This window comes from Myodes glareolus, chromosome 6, assembly GCF_982192425.1.
Source record: "Myodes glareolus chromosome 6, mMyoGla1.1, whole genome shotgun sequence".
Taxonomy (NCBI): Eukaryota; Metazoa; Chordata; class Mammalia; order Rodentia; family Cricetidae; genus Myodes; species Myodes glareolus.
In genome coordinates, this window is record NC_142031.1 from 90,418,032 (window position 1) to 90,436,354 (window position 18,323).

Consider the following 18,323-nt stretch of genomic DNA (forward strand, 5'->3'; position numbering starts at 1 on the left):
CTGTAACGAAGGTTGTAGCCTGTTGTCCTTACATGGGTTCTGGGAACCAAACCCAGGCCTCCCGGAAGAACAGTAAGCTCTTTAGCCCCCTGGGTGTATATTTTTGAATTATAGGTCTCCATCTTAGTTGCTGCTTCTGGGTCCTTAATTGCTGTTAACATACTCCCTGTCTCCTTTGGTTTTTTGAGACAGGATTTCTCTGTGTAGCCCTGGCTATCCTGGAACTCACTCAGTAGACTGGACTGACCTCAAATTTAGGGATCGTCCTGGCCTTGGCCTGCCTTTGCCTCCTGGATGTTGGGATTAAAGGCGTGTGTGGCCACTGCCCAGCTCTCTACCTATTTTTGTACCTCAATTTCTTTACAGTTGTTCTGTTACACACTCAAAAAAAAGCTTGAAAGTGAAGTTGTAGATGCAAAAAGACGCAAGGTTGCCAGGCAATGGTGGGTGCATGTCTTTAATCCTGAGCACTCAGGACCAGAAGCAGATGGATCTCTGTAAGCTCACCTAGTCTACAGAGCTAGTTCCAGGACAGCTAGGGCTGTTACACAGAGAAGCTCTGAGGGGAGGGAGTGGGCGGTAAGGTTTACAACTCTTAAATTTAGCAAGTTGATTTTGACATTAAAATTTTTTGGTTTAAGAGATGTAATGAGCGGACAAAGAGTTTCCATAGAATTTAAGATATTTTCTGATGGGTTCTTGTTTTGCTTTTATTTATTGTGGGTAGGGGAGGGTTGCAGACCTGTGAGATAGCTTGGTGGGTATATGCATTTGCTGCTAAGCCTGACTACCAGAGTTTAATTCTCGGAACCCACAATGGTAGAAGGAGAGAACAGACTCCTGCAAGCTGTCCTTTTATTTTACAATGGCACACGCATCACACACAGATGAAATAATTAATAAAGGATGATAGAAGAGTTACATATAGATGAGGTGCTAACTAATGAATCCTAGTATTCATTTTTCTGAAAATTACAGTATATTACAATATATTCAAGGAGACATTTTGTAGAACTGAAGAACTGAAAATGTTTTTTTTTTTTTTTTGTGGGGGAGTTGTATGAAACAGGGTGTCACTTTGTAACTTTGCTGACTTCAACCTTAACAGAGGTCCACTTGGCTCTGCCTCCCTAGTGCTGGGATTAAAAGCATGCACCATTACACTGGCTTGAAAATATTTTTTCTTATATTTATTATAAAGGTAGTTCCTTACATTATATTGTGTCTTATTCCTCTAAATGACATGAGTAGTTGTAAGTGTGTATCACCATGCCTAGCTGAATTATAGCGTCATACGTGCATACATCCATATCCCAGTGTTTTACACTGGCTCCTTCAGTTCTAGTCTAGCCTGGTCTTAACCCTTTTGAAAATAGAAATTTTGTATATGTAGATATAGCTGTCTATTGATTTATATGTATGATACATATTAATGCTGATTTTTGATTTCTGTATTTATATTTAAATATTCAAATTCTTGGTTTTTTGATGTACATAAAACAAATTTTGAGAGTTTAATTTGGGAGAATGAGGTTATAACTTAGTGGCAGGGTGCCTGCTTAGAATACGCAAGGTTCTAGATTTTTATATGGTAAAGTGCATCTACTAATTTTTGTAAATGGAAATGCATATATGTGTTACTTACTTATTATTTTGGTTATTTTTGCAGGATCACATGGTCCATTATTGCCTTTACCAAGTCGTTATAGAATGGGCTCTAGAGATACACCTGAACTTGTTGCTTATCCATTACCACAAGCTTCTTCCTCTTACATGCATGGAGGAAGTCCCTCTGGTTCCGTTGTAATGGTTAGTGGATTACATCAACTCAAAATGAATTGTTCAAGAGTCTTCAACCTATTCTGCTTGTATGGAAATATCGAAAAGGTGAATTTCATTTTGCTAGTTTATTTGGGTGGAACATCTAGTAGTTCAGAAATTGCTGTTCGTTTCTGTCAGAAACATCTAAGTTCTTTGAATAATGAAATCATAAGCTTAAAATCTGTTATGTTTGAATTACAGAAATGATTAATTTTTTACTGGCAAGTGATTTGTATAGATTGTTAGTATTAAAAGTATGTTGTAAATTACCTGTTTAATGAGTTCGTCCAAAAACTCATTTGGACGAACCAAATGGTTTAGTCACCTACTAGTGTACTAAAGATATGAAGCCTGTATAGATAAGTGTTATTGTCAGTTGTTTGACCATTTGTTCTGTAATCCTGAGAAGCAGCAATAGGCCAGGCTTCCTTATGTGTCTCTCTTATGTGATCACATGAACAAGAAACAGATATTGATGTTCTACAGTGTACTATCAACCAAATTATGATGTTTCCAATTCAAACTGTAGAATTTCAAAGAGTAGTTATACTCATGGAGCTATTTGACTTGCTTTGGGAGGGTTGTTATATACTTGTTTTCTAAATACCATGGTATGAATATCTTATTTTTTTCCATTTTTTATTTTATGTGTGTGAGTGTTTTGCCTGCATTATGTCAGCACATACCACATGTGTACCTGGGCCCATGGAAGTCATAAGAGGGTTTTGGATTCCCTGAAAGTAGAGTTAGGAATGATGTGAGCCACCATGTGGGTGCTAGAACTAAACTTATGTCTTTTTTAAAAATATTTATTTATTATGTATACAATATTCTGTCTGCGTGTATGCCTGCAAGCCAGAAAAGGGCACCAGACCTCATTACAGATGATTGTGAGCCACCATGTGGTTATTGGGAATTGAACTCAGGATCTTTGGAAGAGCAGGCAATGCTGTTAACCTCTGAGCCATCTCTCCAGCCCCTAAACTTATGTCTTAATGGCTGATCCAGTTTTAATCATCTTGTGAGAAACAGTGTGTTTTTATTTGAGCTCAGTTAACATTTGAAATTGACCCATTTTGGCAGAATGTTCCAATACTGTAATACTGTTAATTTTCCTCTTGTGATCTTAATACTCTTTCCATAGATAGTAATAAGAAAGGATACACATGTGAGCCATTGGTGTGGGAGTGGGAGAATGGCCTAAAAACTTAATATTCCTGATTTTTGGTTCATTAATTCTAAAAACCTGATGTTATTTCCATTATTTCATTGTATTAAGAGGAAGAAAAGAAAAAAAATGTATTTTCTCTGAGGATAGGTCGACAGCTAAATTCAGTAAGTTTAATCTACGTCCTTTGTGTTAAGAATTTTCTCATAATTCAGTTTTTGGTATGTTGTTTAGCTAATTCTACTGTTAAATTTTATGTGTGTGTTTATGAACCACTTGCATGACTGATCCCTGAGGCCGGAAGAGGGCTTTAGATCTTTTGGAGCTGGAGTTAAAGAAAATTGTGAGCCACCTAGTGGGTGCTGGGAATTAAACCTGTGTCCTCTGGAAGAGCAGCTAGGGAGTGAGTGCTCTTAACTGCTGAGCCATCTATCTCTTCAGCCCCCAAGTTTTTAATAGTGTTAAATAAAGAAATGATGGATTGTGATGCATAAAACTCAAGCCATTATAGTCATTTAAGTTTAAAGACACTCATTTAAACTTTTCCAATGATTTAATTTTTTTATGGATTTATAAATGTGTATGAATGTTTTACCTGTTGTGTGTATGTATGATGTGTGTACCTGTTGACTATGGAGGTCAGAAAAGGGCATTGGATCCCCAGAATTATAGTTACGAATGGTTGTGAGCCACTGTAGAGGTGCTTGGAATTAAACCTAGGTCTTTTTCAAGAGCAACAAGTGCTCCTAATCACTGAGCTGTCTCTCTGGGACTTGTCTAATTTTATTTATTTTGGGGGGGGAGGGCTTAGAACCACATTAATTTATATTTATATAAGCATACTATGTATATAAACTTTTACTAGATTTTTAAAATATCTCTGGATTAAATCAGCTGATTTCAAGTAAAGATGAAAATTTATGGTATTACCAATTTATATAGGTGTTTATATATTTATAAAGAGTGCTAGGGTATCCTTTTAAAACTGGCAGCGGTGGAGATAATGATTGAACTTAACGATTTACACATTCTCTGTTTCCTTGAGGGGAACAGGTAAGAAACAAAGTGTTCAAGTTGTCACGCTTACTGTATGGTTTAGTGGTTCTAAGTGCCCAACATTGTACTTCCTGCTACCATGCTACCTCTAGGCTATCTTGTATTATTTATCGCCTTGACATTTCTGAATTGCTTACTGCCATATAAAGATGGTTATGTTTATCATTCAATCTGTAGTACCTATTACAGTGCTTATCAAAGCATACTAGATACTCAGATATTTGTTTGACGAATATTGCTGAGTCTGGCTGGGCTGAGTACCTAGGGATGTAATCATTATCTTCATTTTATAACAGCAGTTTGGTATATTAAGTAGATTAGCTCTAGACCACACAGATAATAGCCTTGGGATAAACCTGTCCTCCGTGTGCTGTAAAGTACAATTACAGTCTTCCCCTTTAACTTCAGCCAGTTTTGGTAAGAGTTAATTTAAGACTGTCCTGTAAGACAGAATAAGGTTAAAATTCTAAGAAATGATGTTGGGATTTTTGTATTTTCAGGTAAAATTTATGAAGACCATTCCTGGCACAGCCCTCGTAGAAATGGGTGATGAGTATGCTGTAGAAAGAGCTGTCACACACCTTAATAATGTCAAACTCTTTGGGAAAAGACTTAATGTTTGGTAATTACTTAAGTTATAAATGTTAACAATGTTTTGAAATCCTTGTTAATTTTAGAATATTTTGTAGTAACTGAGCATACATCTGAAGATAGAAACATTAGTATTGTTACTGTTGACAAGTGGTAGGAGTTATATAATTGTTCTACTTTTCTAAAATTACATATGTATACATGAGTGCACAAGTGTCCAAAGAATCCAGAAGAGAGCATTATATCCTTTGGAGTTGGTGGTTGTCAGCCACCCATCCTTGTTGCTGGGAAGGGGTCCTCTGCAATAGCAATAAGAACTCTAAACCACAGAGCCATCTCTTAATCCAGACCTCCTAGTTTTTAGTTTTATTATCATAAAACAATGTTAAAACAGATAAGTTCTTAAATTTTTTTTTCTAACGTGGAATTTGATTCATTTTCTTTCTAATATCTAAAATACAAGAATGACTTGGGCAGTGGTGGTGCACACCTTTAATCCCAGCATTTAGAAGGCAGAGGTAGACGGATCTTGAGTTCAAGGCCAGCCTGGTCTACAAGAGCTAGTTTCAGGACAGCTAGGACTGTTGTTACACAGAGAAATCTTGTCTCAAGAAAGGAAGACAGAAAACAAAAGAGTAAATAGAGAAGGTTGTGCATGGGTTACATGTAAATACTATAAAAGTATAAAAAAGCATGTCCCCCCCCCCCCTTGGGGGATGTGGGTCTGTGGTTCCTGGATACCAATTTGGTATTCCCTTGTATGCCAATGAATACTTTTGTACTGTACTTAAATAACTATGTACACTTTCTTTTGTTGACTCATAAAAGTGTTTGTGACTGCCTGCTGCTGTTTATCTAACAAGATGTATTGTATTTTTCTTTTCTAATCCTCAGTGTATCTAAACAACATTCAGTTGTTCCAAGTCAGATATTTGAGCTGGAGGATGGTACAAGTAGCTACAAAGATTTTGCAATGAGTAAAAATAATCGCTTCACAAGTGCTGGCCAAGCATCTAAGAATATAATCCAGCCACCCTCATGTGTGCTGCATTATTACAATGTTCCACTGTGTGTCACAGAAGAGACCTTCACAAAGGTGGGCACTATAGAAAAGTTTATAGAATGTTCTGTGTTTTAAGTTTATATAATATTTCTATTAATGAAATTTGCTTTTAAAATTAAACTTTTTTGTTGTTGTTTGTATTTTTTCTCCTCGAGACAGGGTTTCTCTGTGTAACAGTCCTAGTTGTCCTGGAACTAGCTCTTGTAGACGGCTGGCCTTGAACTCACACATCCGCCTGCCTCTGCCTCCCGAGTGCTGGAATTAAAGGCGTGCACTAACTACCACCACCCAACTAAACTTGTGTTTTAAATTCATAAACAATTCCTGAGTTGGACATCATTGGAAAGGTCCATGTTCATATTCTTTGTTTCCAATTTTAGTATATGCATTGCCAAAACAACACTCACCCCTTATTTAAAGACAGGGTCTCTTACTGAACCTAGAGTTTGCCACTTGGCCGGACTGGTTAACCAGGTGGTTTTAGGATCTTCTCTGCTAAGTGTGGTGTATAGTCCTAGCACTTGGAAGGCTGAGAGGCAGGAGGATTGCCGGGTTTAAGGCTGTGTTGGGTTGCATAGCAGGAGCCTGGCTCAAAAAATAAAATAAAAAGCAACAGTAAAGTTATTTTACTTTAAATCTCATTAATAATAAAATTTTGTATTCCTTCCCCCTGTAACTTGTATAACTGTAGGAGCAGTTCAGAAACGATGCACTTTTTTGGAGTTGTACTTCCTTTCTTTGGTGTTTAGTTAGCTCTTCTTAAAGTCTAAGAAAATGTATTATGACGTAAAAGGACTCTGTTTTATTATATGTGAAATTATTTCCATAGTTTAGAATTTCACTGTTTTTTTTCCAGTTTGTTTCTCTTAGAACTTGATAATAACCTGAACATACATTAATTTATGTTATACTATAGGCTTAAATGCTACTATAAAACAAGGGTTTTTTTATTTTATTTAAAAATTTTTAAATAAATTTTATTTAGCTGTATTTCTGATGTTTTACCTTTCCTTGGCAGTTGTGTAATGACCATGAAGTTCTTCCATTCATCAAATATAAAGTGTTTGATGCGAAAGGTAAGTGAACGTCCCTTGAAAAGTCTTCAGGTTTTACAAGAAGGTTGCTGACAGATAAGTAACAACTGGAATTCCTTTTGTTTTCTTTTAGCTTCTGCTAAAACACTTTCTGGGCTGTTGGAGTGGAAATGTAAAACTGATGCTGTGGAAGCTCTCACTGCACTCAATCACTACCAGATACGAGTTCCAAGTGAGTGATGCGGTGGGCATTGCCTTCAGAAACACTGGCCACACATCTGTGAAACACACAGCTTTTAGTGCCAGTTGTAACAGGGCTTCAGAGAATCCACACTACAGTGGCTTAGCCCTAGTCACATGGGATTTTGGTGGGGTTTGAAGCAATTTATCTCTAAAGGATTGTTCAGGAACCTATATAAAGCCACAGGGTGGTGAGTTCTGAAATTCTCCCAGCTACCTTAAAGAAAGTAAACTTAAAAAAACAATCCAGGCCAGGCTGTAGTGGCACATGCCTTTAATCCTAGCATTTGGGAGGTAGAGACAGGCAGATCTCTGAGTTTGAGGCCAGCCTGGTCGAAAAGCTAGAGAAACAAACTCTGTCTTGAAAAACAAACAAATATATATTAGCAGGTGTGGAATTGCATACCTTAATTCCAGCACGGAGGAGTTTGAGGCCAATCTCCTCACTAATGAACCCTCAAGTCTAATTTGTGTTGCCCATAATCGGAGCATGGTCAAACTACCAGTAGCCAGCACCTTAAAAAAAAAATACAATAGAGTCCTTCTCAACCTGTACTTTGAATTTATAGATAAGTTTCATTAGTACAGGACATTAAGGTGTGTATTTTGGCAAGATGGTCGTCCTTTAGGAAGGTTGTGGTTACCTGTGATGTATTAAAACGCCCATTGCCCAGCATTAGAATATTGAGTCACACCTTCAGTCTTTACTGGTGTGATAGCTGAAAAATAGTATTCTGTTGTTTTAATTTGCCTCCAGAAAGGTAAATGGCCCTGTTTTTTTGTTTTTTGGGTTTTTGTTTTTTTGTTTTTTTTTTTTTTTTGCCAATATGCTATGAAAAATTTTTAAGTTTTGAAACTTTATGTTGTATAATTTGCTTTGATCCTGGATCTCAAGGGTATAAAATTTCATCTTTTAAAAAAGTACTAGTATGCCAGGCGGTGGTGGCACACACCTTTAATCCCAGCACTCAGGAGGCAGAAGTAAGTGGATCTTTGTAAGTTCGAGGCCAGCCTGGTCTACAAGAGCTAGTTCCAAAGCTACAGAGAAACACTGCCTCGAAAAACAGAACAAAACAAAACAAAAAAGTACTAGCTAGGTGGCACACTTGTATTTTAGCATTTTGGAAGATCAAGAATTTGAGGCTAGCCTAGACTTCATGAAACTTTCAGAAAATAAATAATAAAAAATTGTATGGGGCAGGTGATGGTGGTGCATGCCTTTAATGTCAGTACTGGGGAAGCAGAGACAGGTGTATCTCTGTGAGTTTTAGGCTGGCCTAGTCTACAAAGTGAATTCCAGGACAACCAAGACTATACAGAGAAATCTCAAAACAAAACAAAAACCCCAAAGAATAAGGTATGGGGAAAATGAGTATTATTTAGAATGGTGATAGGGAAAAAAGGAAACAAGATAACACCCTGCAAGGTCTAGATGCTCAGGAGACTGAGCTGAGGTGGGAATGTCATGTGAGCTGGTGAGTTCCAGGGCAGCCTGGGCAATGTAAACTGCATGACCTCACTCCATTAAAAAGGAAGGGGTGAAATTTTAAAAGTTATTTGAAAGTTTTGTGTGTAGAAACATGCTTTAAATATTATTATAACACCCAAAATGTTTGTGAAGGGCCAGGCAGAAAATAATACTGCCAGATATGGAGAAAGTATAGAAGTAATTGAGTGGAATTCATTAATCTGTATTTTGATTTTGAAAATTACCTAAAAAAACAGAGAAATACCTACTTGAAATAAATAATACAGGAGTAAACGTAAAGTAGTTTAGTTTAATGGAAAGTTTTAAACTTTTAAAGTTAATATTGATAAATTGTACCATTGGCAATATGCTTTATGAATGCAAACTCTGCTGGGACAATTGTTTAACCCTGATATTATTGGTCTTTAATGATGAATTAATTTACTTGAAAAATTGACTGTCCTTAAGCTTGGAACAGTAGGAGTGTAGTAACTGTTTAATGGAGCTTAATGTCTGTTAGGTCAGGCTGGTTAATCTTTGAGAGGTGGCGTAGTGATGAGGAGCGCTGACTGCTTTTCTGGCACCCACATGGTAGCTCACTAACTCCAGTGCAGGAGATCGGCACCAGATGCACATGGTGGTGTGTGTGTTTATACATATATACACATACACAGATAAAGCAGTTATCCATGTAAACAAATACTTAAGAATTTCCTTCTTTGTATTCCTGTTTCCAGTACTATAAAATGGTAGAATAATTTACTAATTCAACCTGATCTCAAAATTTTGATGGAATGTTAACTTAACTTTTTTCAATTTTTACAGATGGTTCCAACCCCTATACACTGAAGCTTTGCTTTTCTACATCATCCCATTTATAAGAAGAGAAGAGCATGTTAGAATTTATGTTTATCTTTATTACAGTTTTAAAGCTATACTTCATTAAAAATAATCTAAAATGGTTGACCTAATGTTGCCTTGCTTACTATAAGATCCTGTTCTGTAATAAACATATTTTGCCTCAAGTAAATTTGTTGTTAGCTTAAATATTGTTTTCACCTTAAGATGAGTACCATAATGTAGACTGTCTACAGCTTCATTGTGGATTTATACAACGTATGATTTCTAACATTATTACAAATTTTGTTCCATGGTAAAATATATTTGCATTCTTAGTGCTAATTATCTGTAAATGTTTTCCCGTTGTGTTTGAGAGTAATGCAGGTGAAAATATTGCATTTTATTACAGAATTCCTACAATAGCTGATTGAATGTTATAGTTACCCATTAAACATAATTTGTATTTATTATTTTAATCAAATTTGACAATAGCATTGCATTTGTTGATTTCAAGAACTACAGATTTAACTGATTTCAATTTCTAAAAGGCTTAATATACATGAACACACTTGTATGGTATGCACTCAATCTCAGATTGGTGTGTTTCTTTTAAAAAGTCATCATTCGTTTGTATTGACATGTTTTTGTTCCTAGTTCCATTTTGGAGATTTTATAAAGTTATAATAATAAGTTAATGTGTTCATTTTCATTATTTTGCATGTGACCTAACCTTAAGGTACATATAGTATTTGACATTGATATTTTAATACTATAGAAGTTAAAATTAATAATTCTCCTATATTATCTAGGTTCCATAGAAGGGTTTCAGAGAACTTGTCAGCCCTCCCAAAATTGTGTGTAGACTTTGGGATATTTGCGTTTTTATTTCTTAATCTTTTATCCATCATAATATGTATTTTTCTATATGGTGTAAGATTTAAGAACTTTATTTTTGATCAAAACAGCTATTTGTCTCAACACCATTTATTAAACATTCTCCCTCTAGACTGGTTTCTTTCTCTTTTTAAGTAATCTTATACTAAGGGTGTTATAAAGTTTGCACCTTTTTAATAATTAGAAAACAGATAGAGCCTTTTTGTTTTCATCTTAAAATGAAAGAATACTTTTCATCCAGGTAGTCCATAGTTAGCAGAAGCAGTTTTGTAACCTTTAGTGAAGAAAAATTTCAAGTTTCATTTAAGTCTTATAAAAGACTCCCTCCCTCCCTGTCCTGGAACTCGCTCTGTAGACGAAAGCTGACCTCAAACTCACAGAGATGTGCCTGCCTCTGCATCCCAAGTGCTGGTATTAAAGGCCTGCGTCACCACCACCCAGCAAAAGACTTTGTTTTGAAAGTCATCTTATATGTAGCTCTGGCTGTCCTGGAACTTTTCCTAGAATTTGAGATGTACCAGGCTGGCATTAACTCGGAGATCGGCCTGCCGCTACCTCCCGAATCCTGGGATTAATGGCATGTCCTACCACATTTGTTTTTATTTCTAATTTTAACAATTCTGAGTTCTTTCAGAATTGAGTCAAAGACTTAAAAATCTGTGGGCTTTGTTTTTAATTTATAGTGTATGTGTGCACAGTACCAGCAGGCCAGATGAAGGCATTGGATCTCCTGAGATTGGATTTATAGGCAGCCGTGGGCCACCCAGTGTAGGAGATAGGAAGTATAGGGTACTAGGTTATATATGTCTTCATTCATTGTCACTTTAATACCTAACCATAAAGCTGGGCGATGGTGGCACACACATTTAATCCCAGCACTCGGGAGGCGGAGTCAGGTAGATTTTGAGTTCGGGACCAGTTTGGTCTACAAGGGCTAGTTCCAGGACAGGCTCCAACGTTACAGAGAAACCATGTCTCGGCAAAAGAAACAGACAAAAAACCCAAAACAAAACCAAAAATAAACCACCTAACTAAACCCGATGGCACTACAAACAAATTTATTTATTTTGGGTTCTTGAGAGATTTTCTCTGGGTGAAAGCTCTGACGGTCCTGGAACTCTGTAGTTCTTACTGGCCTCAGAGTTCACAGTGATCCACTTGCCTCTGCTTCCTAAGTGCTGGGTTTAAAGGCATGTACCACTACTGCCTGACCATAACAGAAAATTTTAACCTTTGCTACAAGTCTTAATTTTAAGAGGTAATTTGTAGCCGGTCGGTGGTGGTGCACACCTTTAATCCTAGCACTTGGGAGGCAGAGGCAGGCAGATCTCAGTGAGTTTGAGGCTAGCATGGTCTATAAGAGCTAGTTCCAGGACAGGCTTCTAAACTACAGAGAGAAGCCGTCTCGAAAAGCAAAATCAACAACAAAAGAAAGTAATTTGTAGACCTATGTAGTGATCTAATTTTTTCTTTGAAAACTAATGTGTGCTTTCAGTATTGGATTTTGTGTGTTTGTGTGTGTGCACCTAAGATTTCAGGAAATAAACCTAGCTAAAGGCAAAGTTTAATTTAAGAGTGTCATGAAGTGGAATTGACTGATCTCGTCCTTAGTTGATTTTTTCCCACAAAAATGACAATGGAGTCTTCATAAGTGAACTAGTATCTCTGACAGACGCTTGGTTGTATAAAGTCATGTGCTCTTGTCACTGATGTTGCCCAAGCATCCTTGCCCTGCTGTTGGAATGGAGTTTTGTGACTGTTTCCCCTTCTTAGCCTTGAAGCCATTCTTTGCCATCTCAGCTTCATAGCCACATGGTGGCGTGACATCTGTCGTGTCCCACATTGGGAAACCCATCTTTTGGGGTTTAGCCTCAACGGGTTCATACATTCAAGGGTAGGGGTGTGTGGTTTAGAAACGTTAGAATAGAGAGACAAGAAATACAGAGATATAGGATAGTGCTGGGAGGACAATCAAGTGTTTATTTCTTAATTCTTTAAATACCCCAGTCCAAAAAAAGAAGAAAGCAAAAGACTTTTTTACCATGATACAAGGAATAAAGTGGTTATCATCTTAATATCCAATACACCAAGTAACCACACCCTAGATCAAGATGTCCTGTTATTAGCCACACCTTAAGTCAAACTTATCAGTAACCTTGAAGGAGCAAGACTAGGCATAAACTCTGACCTTTAGTCAAGATGGATTGGATCCCACATGGACACAGAAGAATGCTTTAGATTCACTAGAATAGGAGGTAGGTTGAAGAGTGGGTGGACAGGTAGGTACTGACTTTACATCTATTTTTAAATACTTAAATTATATCTGTTCAATCTCATTACATATTTATAATCTGCCAGATAGGGTAGGGATACATCTGCCTTTTAAAACCTCTTCAGTTCTTACTGTGTAATAGCTGTGTCTCCGTATAGATCCTGCTCCAAATAATAGTCTCAGGATGAATAAAACCGGTTACTTTTATGTGTCCAGGGAAGATAGAACTTGTTTGAGAATATTTTATATGTGGTACATAAATAGTAAAGCCAGACAGTAAGATGATGGGAAAACATCCTGAGTGTTCTCATCTTCATCCTTTCTACCTGCAGTAATCCAGACGTGTGTGATAGCTCATAGTGCTTACCCACTGAAGAACCTGTGACTGGAGTGAGCAAGAGGCTTCTGTTAAAAGCCAGTCATTAACTCTGTGACCAACTCAGTTCCTAGGTCTAATTTTCTGTTGTTTACTATGTAGAGTTTAGTTTGGCAAGAATTCAGCCCTGGGTTTTTCTGTTTTGTTTTTTGTTCCTATTTTGTTTGGTTTGGTTTAGTTTTTCAAGATGGGATTTCTCTGTAACTTTGTAGCCTGTCCTGGAACTAGCTCTTGTAGACCAGGCTGGCCTTGAACTCAGAGAGATCAGCAAGCCTCTGCCTCCCAAGGCCTGGGATTAAAGGCATGCGCCACCACTGCCCAGCCAGTTTTTACTACTTTTGACTTGTACATGTGTGCGGGGACATGAGTGCCATGGTGTGTGCATGTGTGGATGTCAGAACTACTTGTGAGAGTCCCTTTTCTATCATGTGTATCGCCAGGATTTAAATGCACATTTTCAGGCCTTACAGTAGGGTACCTTTTAAAGCATCTTACTCCCATATTAAAACGGATTTGATATTTTTGTTTCTGTTTTGGTTTTGTTTTTTTGGTGAATTCAGGGCTTCATGCATACTTGGTAATTCCACTGCTGCACAGGTATGCTCAACTCTTGTGGCTCAGCAGTTACACATATGAAAAGGTTGTAATGTGGATCAAATAGGTAAGGTTTTAATGTGTTTTATTTCCTGAGTTAGATTGGTTTTAAGAACTTGTTAATGTAAATGTTTTCTGCATGAGTTTTACTTTTGTAATAGCCATTTTAGTGAATAACAAAATCATATTGCTTGCCAGTACCTATATAGCATGAAAAATGCTCATATGAGGATCCTTAAGGCTAGTGTGATTTGGAGGGGCAGCTTGGACGGGGAAAGTTAGAGCCCAGTGTATGCGGGGCTAGCTGAGGACATTCATGTTGTGCATATGGAAGATGGGGGTAGGACATGAATGGATTGCAGCAGAGAGGAGGATAGTGCTGGCTGCATTTGGTTGTTTTGGAAACAGTGTTTCTTGAGGACTAGCCCTTCTGAGCTTGAAGGAGAGTCAGAGTAGCCACACCTGGTAACACGTGCCTGTATTCCAGCTATTTGGGAGGCCAGCCTGGCCAACTCAGTGACACCATGTCAAAATGAAAAAAAATAACGAAGCAGGGCTGGTGGCAGAGCACATGCCCAATGTGTATGAGACCCTAGATTCAATCCCTAGCACCCCTACTTAAAAGCTAAGTAGGGCCTAGCAGGCTGGTGGTGGGAATCACAGTAATGCATGGGGATGCACTTGATCTCAAGTCATGTGCTTTGAGAAAGATCCAAGCTGAAGATTGGTGGTCACAATAAAATCTCACAGGCATTGGCATATAGTGGTAAGTAGGACTTGTCCGGGGCAAGAGGGAGCAGCATTAAAACATTAAATTCAATACGAAAACAAGAGTATTGACTGCTTTGCCATAGAAAGATGGTACTGAGAAGTGTTGAAGTATCTATCTGGAATAGAATGATACAGTAATTAAACCAAAAATTCAACTTTTTAAAATGTTTATATCTTGCCAACCCCCAATGGTTCTTGGAAAAACATTCCCCTTGTGTTAGCAGACAGGTGACGGGACATACTGTAGGAGAGTGCTGTTTGAGACAGGGCTTCTCTGTGCAGCCTTGGCTGCCCTGGAACTTTGTAGACCAGGCTGACCTCAAACTTGCAGTTCTGCTTCCCACGTGCTGGGATTAAAGGTGTGGGGCCAGCACCACCTGCTACACACTTTAATGAAGAAGAAACCTCAGGCAAGCAGCTAAAGGTTGAACAAACAGAAAGTGCGAGGTCTTGAACTTGCAGTTTGGTTTCTAAAGTTGTGCCCTCAATTACCTTTCTAAACTGCTTTTACATGAACAGTGTGGTTTGTTTGATTTTCCCGATTATCAAAGTAAGACGTTTACTACAAATGTTGCAGTTAGCAAATGGGTGTGGCTCAGTGGTAGGAAGTCCTGGGTTCAAACTTCAACACAACATGCTTTGAGCATGAACATAAAGCAGAAAGGAAAGACCACGCAGTGCAATCAACATAAAAAGTTATAAACAAACTGGGCAGTTCTGGCACCAGGTAAAATGCCATCTGTCTGTGTGCCTGAAAAAGACAGGCACCCTTTACCATCACTCAGTACTGTTTTGTTTGCAACCATATAGAAGCATATAGCCCTTACTGCATGTGTGGTGTTCTTTGTTGGGACCTTCTTTCTTCGAGTTTCTTTTTTACTCTTTCTAAAAACATGCTGGTTGGGCTGGAGAGATGGCTCAGCCATTAAAGGCTAGGCTCACAACAAAAAATGCAAAGCTATTCTGGTTGAATCCCCTTCCTCTAGTCATCAGCAGGACAAAATCCTGGGGTCACAGACAACAATTATTACAAATAAGTTATTATAGATAAAAAAGGACTGAAGCTAGGGGGTAGCCCAGTGGTAGAGCACAAATTATTTAACATGAGCATGTGCAAGGCCCTGGGTTTGATCCAGCATTGCAGAAAAAAGCACAAACAAAAGTTACCGATTTTTCACTATGGTTGTCCATTGCTGTAGAGCATCCTATTGCCAGATGAGCCGTGAACTGATTGAGTCAACCTCATGCTGATGGGTTTTTGCATACGACACTCAGACGTCCGCTACAGGTTCCTGCTAGTCCTTGAGCTGAAGTGCAAAATAAAAAAAAATTTAAAAATTACATTTTAAAATCTGAAGAATTGCCAATTAAATTTTATTCCCATGGTTAAGTCTTGGTGAGAATTGCCTGGCAGCATAATTATTGCTGCCCAGTAAGGAAAATATTTTCCTTCTAAAGAACCTTCTGCTTTTCCTGGTGCTTTGCAGCTGCTGGATGCCATGACTCTTGTCATTCTGAGAGAGCAAAACAACTAGTAGTTCAATCCCTAGTTACATGCCTTCCGGGGTTGTTTATAAAGTGTGTGTGTGGATGTGTGTGCGCGCGCACCCGCGCAGAGGACAGAGCAGGTTTGGGATGCCCTGAAGCTGGAGGCATCGGCAGTCACAAACTGCCTTTTGTGGGTACTGAGAACCCTCTGTAAGAACAGTGCCATCTCTCTAACCCCAGGTTGGTTTACTGTTCCTCCGTCCTTCCTTCCCTCTTTCCCTTCCTCCTTTTTACTTTCAGTCTGACATGTTTTGAAGTGTCAGGGTGTATCATTTCATACACGATCCAGAGAAGGATTGTCCTGAAAATTTAGGAAGTTCACAGACACACAGAGAGGTCCAAGCAGCTCTGATCAGCGTGAATGGCTTCTTGTAATTTAATTTAGAATGGGAGGAAATTAGACTTCAGTGCCTCTCGCTGGTCAGACACAAGCTCTCAAGACCTAGGCAAAGGGCAGGGCAATGTGTTTGTCACATAAATGGCAAAAACAGGCTTTTCTGTTATGTGTCTCAAAGTATTTATGGTCTTTAGGTCTGTAAACCCAGATCCACTTCTGGCAAGGCCATGCCTGATGGATTTCTTCACCTTATATAACCGTTAGTCAGCAGCCTGGGTTCCATGCCAAGGGCACACTGGAGTGCCAGGAGCTGTGCAGGAACACAGGGAAAGAGGAGCTCTACAACAGCTGGATGGAGAGAAGGCTGCAAGCTGGGACAAGAACAGAGCTCTGAGGAAAAGGAGCTATAACCCGGCCCAAGAAAGTTCTCTCAGAGTGCTGAGAAGCAAGTAGCAACAACTAGTTACTCATTTCCGTGTCTTTGAGAAGGCTTAATCTTCCTCAAAGAAAAATGCCATTGCTCACACACTGTGCCTCCAAGATGTGTCATACCGAGGGGAGCACCCTGGTGTGGTCCACCCCGGTGTGGACCCAGCTCCAGCAACTCTGCTACAGAACTGTGTACTTTGGCCACATTATTCTTCCAAACCTCACTTCGATCATCTTTAAAATGAAATGGTTGGAGGTGGTGAGATGGCTCAGGAGGCTGAAGTGCTGTTGCCAAGCCTGATCACCTGAGTTTGACCCCAGGATCCACATGGTGGAAGGGGAATATCGACTATGTGTTGTCTTCCCACTTCACAAGGTCCGTGCGTGCTCCTGCAGACACAGTAATAAATAAATGTAATTAAAAATTTTCAGCAAGAATATTGGGTTAGTCAGTCTTGCTTTGAAACTTAATTATATGGCACGGAGGTAGAATTTAAATTATTTTGGTAGTTGTTGCTGAGTCCTAACAGCTAAGGGAAGGAGTTGAGAAGGCATGACGTCAACGGCTTGTACACTAGGAGTCAGGTAAAAGGCAAACAACAGACTTCTTTATTCAGCAATGGGAAGAACCTTATACACCCTCTTCCCAGCACCCAAGTGACATTGCATGGCCACCCCTCATTGGTTAGGCATGATCAGGACCTCTGACAGTGCCTGTTGCTAGGCGCTCAGGCAGACTCTAGGTTGGCTCATCTCTTGACCTCCTGGGCCTTATCTTCCTATAGGTAGTGATACAAGGATATCCATGGGGAAATAAGATCCATTTTTGGGAGGGAGATTGACTTATGAAGAAAAACTGGGCCATATGGGAAATTTAAGTTATCTTCTCTTGCTCAGTGAATGTGTCAAATAAGCCTTTCATCTCAAGAGCTATAGTCTTTTTAGCAAATGAGAAACCAGTATAAACACTCCCAAAGTTAAGAAAAATACTCATGTGATAAATATGTGGTATGAGTAAGCAGCAATGTGCTGGATTCTAAGAAGAAAATTTGTATTGAAGACATTGTGGTCAGGCAGTGATGGCTTTAATCCCAGCACTCAGAAAGCAGAGGCAGGAGAATCTTTCTTTGAGTTTGAGGCCAGCCTGGTCTACAGAGTGAGTTCCAGACAGCTAGTGATACACAGAGAAACCTTGTCTCGAAAAAGCAACAGCAAAATACAAAAACCCAACCCCCCCACCAAAAAAAAGACAAATTATGGTCCTTGTTATTTAGGAGATTAGGACTAAAACACAAATCATGAAGAAATGATTAGCAAGACACAACTCCTATGATATCAGCATAACTCCTAATTAGTGGATGATGTGGGATGCCCTTTTATATATGTATCGCTATTATTGATTAATGAATAAAGCTATTTTGGCTTATGGCAACGTAGTCTTGTTGGAAGATGAGAGAGTGTAGGCAAAGTCAAAGAGACGCCATGTAGTTGTTGCAGGAGACAGAAGCCAGAATCTCATCAGTAGGTCACAGCCTCATGATGACACATAGATAAATAGAAATGGGTTAATTTAACATGTTAGAGCTCGCTAAAAATATGCTTGAGACATTGGCCAAAAATAGTTTCTGTGTAATTATTTGGACGACCAAGGAACAAACGAGCAGTCTCCGCTTACAAATGATGGCTGATACAATAAAGCCTTTTAGTTGTATGGAATACTTTGTGGTCATCAAATAGAACAGGTGACATTTATACACATGAACTTGGAAAGGAAGACCCTGTTGAGTGAAAATAAGCAATAATGTCAAGAATATGGTCCTG

The 18,323-nt window shown here is 38.7% G+C and overlaps 1 protein-coding gene across 1 annotated transcript in view; it reads left to right on the forward strand.

The window, feature by feature from the left end:
* Hnrnpll (heterogeneous nuclear ribonucleoprotein L like) overlaps positions 1–9,971 on the forward strand; it is a 31,739-nt gene extending 21,768 nt beyond the window's left edge. Inside the window, exons 8-13 of the mRNA XM_085691009.2 lie at positions 1,670–1,887; positions 4,546–4,667; positions 5,531–5,732; positions 6,718–6,775; positions 6,867–6,965; positions 9,267–9,971. Coding sequence (XP_085547135.1) covers positions 1,670–1,887; positions 4,546–4,667; positions 5,531–5,732; positions 6,718–6,775; positions 6,867–6,965; positions 9,267–9,322 — 755 coding nt within the window. The 3' untranslated portion in view covers positions 9,323–9,971. The remainder of the gene's footprint in view (positions 1–1,669; positions 1,888–4,545; positions 4,668–5,530; positions 5,733–6,717; positions 6,776–6,866; positions 6,966–9,266) is intronic.
* The last annotated feature ends 8,352 nt before the right edge of the window (positions 9,972–18,323 follow it).